The sequence below is a fragment of the Malus domestica genome, chromosome 11 (assembly GCF_042453785.1).
Source record: "Malus domestica chromosome 11, GDT2T_hap1".
In the NCBI taxonomy this organism is placed as follows: domain Eukaryota; kingdom Viridiplantae; phylum Streptophyta; class Magnoliopsida; order Rosales; family Rosaceae; genus Malus; species Malus domestica.
In genome coordinates this window covers 20423454-20432247 of record NC_091671.1, presented here as the reverse complement: position 1 = coordinate 20432247, position 8794 = coordinate 20423454, and the positions used below count along the sequence as shown (strand labels likewise).

Below are 8794 nucleotides of genomic sequence, written 5' to 3'. Positions count from 1 at the left end.
ACTCAAACCCTTCAAGTTCCCCACCCAGCCAAACCCCAGAAACAACTACCTACCCACGCCACCCCTTCAATTTGTTCTTCAAAGTCTACCCCCACCCAATCAATCTTCTTCGTGCCATGGTGAATCACCATGTCTCCGTTCTCCTTCTTACACTGTAACTCTAATTTTATTTTAGTTTATAAAGAAACCCATCAAATGTCCTCGCCAAGAAAATAATCCCAAATCAGAAAATCAAATTTATACGTGCACAGAAATATCCTCGCAAGAAAGAGAAAGGGCTGATTCTTTAGGTAAGGTTGCTATTGAATTTCATGGCTGCAAAGGCGCAGCCGTCATGGTGGTCTCCGAATGTTGTTACAATGGAAGAAAAAGGAGGGAGGGCGGAGGACGAAGTCATGGTAGATTCACCATGCACTCGAAGAAGAAGATTGGGTGGGTGGAACTTTGAAGAATCAATTGAATGGTTGGCGTGGGTGGGGAATGAAATATTGTTGGGAAGGGTTTGAGTTATTTATTTATTTTTAAGTTTAATGATTAAAATTAGTTTTAAAAATTGAAAATGATATATTTAATTAACAAGTAACTAGGGTTAGAAGAAGGGACACATGGTAGCTAATAAGTTGTATGGTGAGCATACACCAAAGTTAATGTGGGTGAGCAAAAATGCACCCTTAATAATTAAATTAAATACAGTTGACTCATTCTTTGTTTGCTTTCAAAAAGGACAACTAGAAAGTAAGGAGTCAAGTGATTCAGTTGCCACATCATATATGGCATATCCATTGGATAACACCTGAATGTCTTTTGATCCTGTTTGGCATAATTGACATCACCTTTGAAGATGATCTAATCACAAAGGCTTCAAATCTAGTCTGCAAATAACACTTCGGTTGGAATGATTTTTTTTTTTTTTTTGGGTGAGATGAAGTTTAAGGGGAGATTGGTTACTCTCACCACCAGCGCCAGGGCAACTAACAACCTCAAGCTGGAAGGACTTATGCGTGGCACCTAACTCTCAATTGCCGCCGGATGGAGTTATGTAGGAATTTACAGATCGTGCATCAACGATAATTGTTGACAGCATAACCCAAACTTTGGTGGGGCGACACACAAAACAGAGACCTTACCAACTGAGTCAACCCTCGTTGGCTCTCTACTTACATTTGATACATAGTGCACCTGCTCGTATTTCAAATACACTCGCCGTGTTTGGCACACCGTATAAGGAAGCGGATAGGATTAATAGTACAGACCCGGTTGTTTGGTGTCCTCTCGTACTAAATAGTCGCCGGACTAATTTATGCAGTCGGATAGGATAGTCGGGTATACACCTTCTTAATAAACCATTCCAAAAGGAGTGGATTATTAGTCCAGTTCCCTTTCCTTTGAGTCGTTGCGATACTGATGGTGCTCATGGCGATTGGTTGGCAGTGACCACCACCGGCGTCGACTAAGACGAACATCTTCTTCTTCGTTTCCCCTCCCTCTGTTCTTCCCCCTCCTTCCCACAAATCCCAAAACCTAATTCCTTCGCTGGCCACCATGAACCACCACCACCACTAGGTTCCATCCAACCACCCAGAACAAGGCTCTTCTCTCCCTGCATCTTCTTCTAGCTACCGGATGTCCCTCCCTCTTCTCCGCCGCTGCATCTCCGACCCCTACAAACAAAGCCCAGGATGTCAATTTTTTTTTTCTTTCCCTCACTGCCTTTTGAGTTTCGGCTTAAACAAAGCCCAGCTGTGGAGATTGGCAGTATAGCTTTTCTTTTGCATGATTTCAGTTTTTTTTAATGTCTGGGCAGTAGAGATTGGCAGTGGAGATTGGTGCTGAATCAATGTTTGGGGAAAAAGAGATGATTTCAGTTTTTTATTTTATTTTAAGTTTAATTTTGTTTTAAGTATGATTTCTTCTATATGGTATAATACTAAACACAGTATAAATAATACGGTCATTAGTCCGATACTATATCAAACGCCCGACTAATTTAGTCAGTACTATCCGGTGACTATTTATCCTATCCGACAGAAATAGTCAGTACAGTCCGAGCTGCCAAACGAGGCCTAAAGAATCCCTCCGCGCTAAGCCAACTCCATGTTCTTGTGCGTGTGATTGCACAAAACACGCTCCGGCGGCCATGTTTTAGCACATGGGGGAGGATTTTAATGAACTTTATGTAGAAATCCTTGGGTGGATGGATTAAACTCATGGAATTTAAGATAAATAGACGAGGTTTTATTTTTTATTTTTTATTTTTTAGAAAAAGATAGACGAGTTGGAAAACTCAGAAAATGTCCATAAATCATAAAGCTACTTTCTATAAGTAGCACCCACCACCCTTCTTATCCTTCGTCAACTGACTTCTCCACTTTCTACCAGATCTCTCTCTCTCTTTCTCTCTCTCTCTCCCTCTCTCCTCTGTGTGTGTGTGTCTCTCTCCCCTCTCTGGAGTTTCTTGAGCTCAGTTTCTTACAATGTAAGTAGAAAGCTCTCAACTTTTCGAATAGTTGTTGTTAATCTTAGTTACTTATACAGCATTCTTCATTGTCTGCTTATGTTTAGTTACATTTCTTCCTGTATGTATTCTAATGGAACCCTGTTGGGTCTGGCCTCTCTGCAGATTACAAACAATCCAGAAGCTCCAGTTGAGGTTCAAAAATGGCGAGATTTTCGATACCCTTAACGGGGTTTCTACTCTTATGCTGCTGCTTACTATCAGCTCCGAGACTGACAGAAGCTGACTACTTCAAATACAAAGACCCAAAGCAGCCATTGAATGCTAGAATCCGAGACCTCATGAAGCAAATGACTCTTGCCGAAAAGATTGGCCAAATGACGCAGATCGAACGCACAGTAGCGACCCCTGATGTCATGACCAAGTACTTCATTGGTAACCAAACAATCTCACCCACATTTTCAATTGTTCATCTCAACATGTCCATATTGGACTGTTTGTCCATACTGGGTTTTTTATTCGAGCGATATTCTATTCTAATCTAAACTACTGGAAGCAAAATTCAAACTTGGGTGCAGGGAGGGAAAATAGTGGAATTACAGTAATGTCAATGTTGGTTTTAGTAGCCAATGAAATGATCCTAGTGTAATTTGTAATGCCTTAATGGGATATTTGGTTTTTCTGCAGGGAGTGTGCTTAGTGGCGGTGGGAGTGTACCAGCCCCAAAAGCTTCAGCTGAGACGTGGATCAATCTGGTGAATGGCCTCCAAAAGGGATCTCTATCTACGCGTCTCGGGATTCCCATGATCTATGGGATTGATGCGGTTCACGGCCACAACAATGTCTACAATGCTACTATTTTCCCTCACAATGTTGGACTGGGAGCCACCAGGCAAGTCACATTCATTCTCACCCAAATAAGTGGAAGTCCACAGGCTTCATTCAAGCATTACTGAAAGTTTATGATCTTTCGGTCAAATTAAATAGTCTGATGTTTCTAATCAATGTACTCATGCTTCATTTTGCATGTTATCCGTTTCAGAGATCCTAATCTTGTCAAGAGAATTGGGGAAGCAACTGCCCTTGAAGTCAGGGCAACCGGAATTCCTTATGTCTTTGCCCCATGTATTGCGGTAATTGAGTAGTCTTATTATCCAAGATCTCTAGTTACAAACTTCAAAACTTGACCGAGCATGCCACTAAAACTATGTATTACTACTGTTCTTGCAGGTCTGCAGAGATCCAAGATGGGGTAGGTGCTACGAAAGCTATAGTGAAGACCATAAGATTGTTCAAGCAATGACTGAGATAATACCTGGTCTGCAAGGAGACATGCCTCCCACTGCTCAAAAGGGGGCTCCCTATGTTTCTACTGCAAAGTAAGACTTCGTTTTTTTCTCTTTCCAGTTTTCAAAAATTTGCTACTTGAGATCTTTTTATTGGTTTCACTGTTTAGGGCGAATTATTTGTGTCGTGATGGTTCTTATCCGTAAATAGTTTGAGAGTCTCAGACAAGTACCTCTACAGACATTTATTTTGATCATAATGACCACATGGTAGGCCTGGTTAGAGATATAGTGGTCAAGATTTGATTGAGTAACAACACTTGAGTTCCACAAGTTTGTTATATTTATTAAAATTTCCTGCTGTTTCTGGTTAGCTGGGGCTCGATTGATCGAATGCAAAACATTTGAAAGTGACAGATTGAGACTATGCCTCGGTGTCCTTATAGTATTTTCCACCATATTTTACACTTTAATTTGGCCTCGAGCCTTCTTTAATTAGGCATCAAAACCATGGTGTTGATTCACCAAACTACATGTGGTTCAGACTATTTTAATTGCTGGCGAAAAATCAATTGTATATGTAATCTACCTGTGATGTATTCTTTCATTATTTCAAATATTTGGACAAAAAATTTGGGTGTAATTCGTCTTGCATACCGTTTCTCTAGAGGAAAGGTTGCGGCCTGTGCTAAGCACTATCTTGGAGACGGTGGCACAACGAAGGGCATCAATGAGAACAACACTGTGATTGATTTGAATGGATTGCTCCGTATTCACATGCCTGCATACCTCAACTCCATCCTCAAGGGTGTTGCAACAGTTATGGTGTCTTACTCGAGTTGGAATGGGAAGAAAATGCACGCAAACAAAGAACTTGTAACCGGATACCTTAAGGACAAGCTACGTTTCCGGGTAAGGAACGTCATTTTACATAACTTGTCTGCTGTGGTGCTGATTACTAGTGCTGGGCATAACTGTCTCTTGGTGGGTGCTGTCAGGGTTTCGTCATATCAGATTGGGAAGGTATTGACAGGATTACATCTCCTCCCAAAGCTAACTATTCATATTCGGTTCAAGCTGGAGTTAGTGCTGGAATCGACATGGTTAGTCTAATTCAAAGTGTAACTTTTGGCCATTATATTGTAATAAACTTTCGGTATGCTGTTTATATTATAGTACTACCTCAAGATGAGACATGCCAGGTTTTTATTTTCGTTTGCTAACGTATATCTGGGGTTGTTACAGATAATGGTTCCCTACAACTTCACTGACTTTATTGATGATCTAACATATCAAGTCAAGAACAATATCATCCCCATGAGCAGGATCGATGATGCCGTGAAGAGAATTTTGAGGGTTAAGTTTGTTATGGGGCTTTTTGAGAATCCCTTGGCGGATCTCAGCCTGGCCAGCCAGCTGGGAAGTAAGGTCCGTATGTTTCTAGCTCGTTGATACAAAGTAAATTTGATCTCTTCATCTGCCGTATTCAAACCCTTTTCTTCAAATGCTGGCCTTTCACAGGAGCACAGAGAATTGGCGAGGGAAGCTGTAAGAAAATCACTCGTTCTGCTAAAGAATGGAAAATCTGCTTATAAGCCATTGCTTCCCCTTCCCAAGAAAGCTGGGAAGATACTAGTAGCAGGAAGCCACGCTGACAACTTGGGCAATCAATGTGGAGGCTGGACAATCACATGGCAGGGCCTTGAAGGCAACAATAATACAATGGGTACGTGTTGAGTTAACCATTGCGCCTTCATCGGTCTTTTGAATGATCTCTCAAACTCACCTGATCAAAGTCTTTGTGAGTATGTTCTGTTATAGTATATTCGTATACCCAAAAGTTTATTAATCAATGATTCAACGTTGTATCAGGTACCACAATCCTCAGTGCCATAAAAAGTACAGTTGATCCTACCACCCAAGTTGTCTACAACGAGAACCCCGATGCCAACTTTGTCAAGTCCAACAAATTTTCCTATGCTATTGTTGTTGTGGGCGAACCCCCATATGCTGAAACATTTGGAGATAACTTGAATCTGACCATACCACAACCTGGACCGAGCACAATAGCCAATGTGTGTGGAGCTGTGAAATGTGTTGTCGTGGTTATTTCTGGCCGCCCTGTCGTGATTCAACCCTATCTTGCTGGAATTGACGCACTTGTCGCAGCTTGGCTTCCGGGAACAGAAGGCCAAGGCGTGACGGATGCATTATTTGGTGATTATGGATTCACTGGCAAGCTTGCACGCACATGGTTTAAGACAGTAGACCAGCTCCCAATGAACGTTGGTGATCCACATTACGACCCTCTATTTCCTTTCGGATTTGGTCTCACTACCAAGCCAACCAAGAATTAGTAATACAGGGACCGTTCGTATCCGATCATGAAGGGTTGTTGCTCGCTGTTTCATGGATAAGATTTTGTAGAACAACAGTCCTTTCCCATGAGAGAGCATAACAATATGTTGTATCGTTACTGTCGTCGATTTTTCTGGAAACCGTAGAGGGAATGCTGTATTTGCAAACTCATTGTCATTGTCATGGTTAAAAGTACAAGTTATTCGATTTAAATGATAAGCAGAATTATTTTACTCTAGGCCAAATATTCTGGAAAACAAGATACGATACCAAGTTTATACCCGTGGTTTCAATTTCAACATTTAGCATTTTTAGCCAATGAGGGTTGGTTGAGTTGGTAATGATGTTCTCTTTGTAACCTAAGGCCTAGATTTGAGTCCCGCCGACAATTTGTCTTGGTGGGCGATATTTAAAACCCAAAAATGGGGGTACAACTCTCTGTAAATGTCCAAAACAGGCGTTTGTGCTATGCCTTGGCCTTAGAATGGGTAACCTTCCCCTCCTAAACTTTTGGGTAGCAAACATTTAGCGTTTTCAATTTGCTTCAATGTGGTGCGACCATTAGCTGCCCCGTCAATAGGCATTTTGATAAGAGAGAACCTAACCAGTTTAATAGGCATTTTCAATTTACTTTCACTTATGAATGACTGAAGTGGTGTTATTGAATATAACCAGTTTATATTTAATTCCATCTCAGTAGTTTTTTTGGTACAATATCGAGAAAATTAAAGTCCTTAACAGGTAGGGCATTAAAAAGAACTAAACTTGGGCCAAACATGCACAATCCTTTATAAAAGAAGTTTTATTACTTGTGGTGCAAGTATTCAGTATACATATAACTTATTCTAAATACAACACATCTTTCTGTTGGAAGAAATCAGTGGCATAGCCAGAAACACTTTGAAGGAGGGTCAACGTCAAATAACTATAAGATTAAAAGATAATAAGAAAAACTCATATAAAAATAACAGTCCTTAGTCTTAATGGTATTCATAAAACATTCTACTAAAATTACAATTGCTCTCGACGAGAATTTAGTAAAATTATCAGAGAGACGGGTTAGAGGCCCACTTCTAACAACAACATCGTCCCCAACTTGTTAAGTAGCACCTGCACAATCTGTCAGGTATGAAGTTTTATCACAAAAGGCCTGGGTATTAGTTGGAATGAGGGGTAGGATACTTAAACTCCTCTTTCTTAAAGATACGATCGATATGGAATATTTCAACACGCCTTCTTGACCCAATTAGTGGGTCACAAGTGGGATATTCACACATAGACAACCACGTGGAGCCTAGGGGACTCACCCTATATACGGGGCCAAGGGGACCCAGCCATCACGTGGCAGTAGAGTACTGACCTGCTTCCTGACTCTGATACCATATAAAATTATTAGAGAGACGGGACAAAGGCTCACTTCCAACAACATCAATATTGTCCCCAACTTGTTAATTACCACCTGCACAATCCGTCATGTGTAAGATTTTATTACAAAATGTCTCGCTATTAGTTGGAGTGGGGTTGGATATTTAAACTCTTTTTTTTTTTCCTCAAAGATACGGTCAATGTGAGATACTTCAACATTTTCATGGTATGGAATCTTCTCGTAATCACATCATTGTCAATATTATCAAGTTTCGAAAGTCACTTTTCAATATATTCATAGCAGAAAAAGCTCTTTCAACACTAGCAATGGCAACTGGTAAGATTAGTGCTACTGTCACGAGCGAGAAAATTGTAAATTAAGAGTTTAAGAATTACCCAATTGATTTGTTGATTCAGAAGAGAATTCCAAAGACGAATTAGTGAAGGCTTGCTATCTTAAGAGTTGGAGATGCCTGATTCTCTGAATAGAAGAAGTTTAAAAAAAAAATTGATGATGGAAAAGAACTTTAAAGTTTAATGCTTATTGATTGATTACCTTTTCAATCTATGTAATTCCCCTAATTTCACTGTCTCACTTTGAAAAAATGAGAGTTTCACTATCTCACTTTGAAAAAATCTCCTTAGCATTTCTCCACCTAACAAATAGGAATAAAGTTGTTTAGTTGGCCGCAAGGGTAAATATATAAGAATATAGTAGATTATCAATCAATTATAATATTAATACATAGGAATCCTTTAACAAGAGGGATCCCCATTTTTCTAAAAAAATGGGAACACCCTCTTGACCGTTAGATTTGACTTTAATGAAATTGTGTGGTTGAGATTGTGTGGCCTGTGATTTAGTCTCAACCACACAATTTCATTAAAGCCAATTCAAAAGTCAAGAGGGTGTCCTCATTTTTTTAGAAAAATAAGAATCCCTCTCGTTAAAGGGCCTGTTAATACATAATATTTTAATGAAAATCATTAAAAGTTCACAAAGGTCAAATGGCCAATCTAACTACAAAGTGGCTCCTCCCTTGGAAGAAATCAACGATGACACGCCTGATAATCAACGAATCAAAAAATTCACTAAGCTTATGTGAAGGCCAAAGTATGAAACCTGACAACTGAGAAACAAAACCACTTGTCAAGCCAGTAGTGTCTGTTTTGCAACGAACAATCTCAACTCTATAAATCTTAAGGTGAGGTGGTGTTTAGAATTTAATAATTCAGATGTGTCTAATACAATTAGTATACAAACTAAAATTCCCGAACTTAGAAGAAATTCATATACCTAGGATAGGATCGACTATGAGACCTTATTTCA

The 8794-nt window shown here is 39.8% G+C and overlaps 1 protein-coding gene across 1 annotated transcript; it reads left to right on the top strand.

The window, feature by feature from the left end:
* Positions 1-2297: 2297 nt before the first annotated feature.
* On the top strand, positions 2298-6337 carry LOC103448135 (uncharacterized). The gene is made up of 10 exons (XM_008387379.4): positions 2298-2476; positions 2621-2890; positions 3143-3347; positions 3498-3588; positions 3686-3834; positions 4410-4653; positions 4740-4844; positions 4987-5169; positions 5263-5467; positions 5614-6337. Exons 2-10 carry the CDS (start codon positions 2659-2661, stop codon positions 6096-6098), a joined length of 1899 nt encoding a protein of 632 aa, XP_008385601.2. The 5' UTR covers positions 2298-2476; positions 2621-2658; the 3' UTR covers positions 6099-6337.
* Positions 6338-8794: the final 2457 nt, after the last annotated feature.

Bases quoted from the DNA above. Each gene is read 5' to 3' on its own strand.
- LOC103448135 (XM_008387379.4), top strand. From the start codon at position 2,659: ATGGCGAGATTTTCGATACCCTTAACGGGGTTTCTACTCTTATGCTGC. The intron at 2,891-3,142 runs GTAACCAAACAA...GTTTTTCTGCAG, and splicing joins CATGACCAAGTACTTCATTG to GGAGTGTGCTTAGTGGCGGT. The intron at 4,845-4,986 runs GTTAGTCTAATT...GGGTTGTTACAG, and splicing joins TTAGTGCTGGAATCGACATG to ATAATGGTTCCCTACAACTT.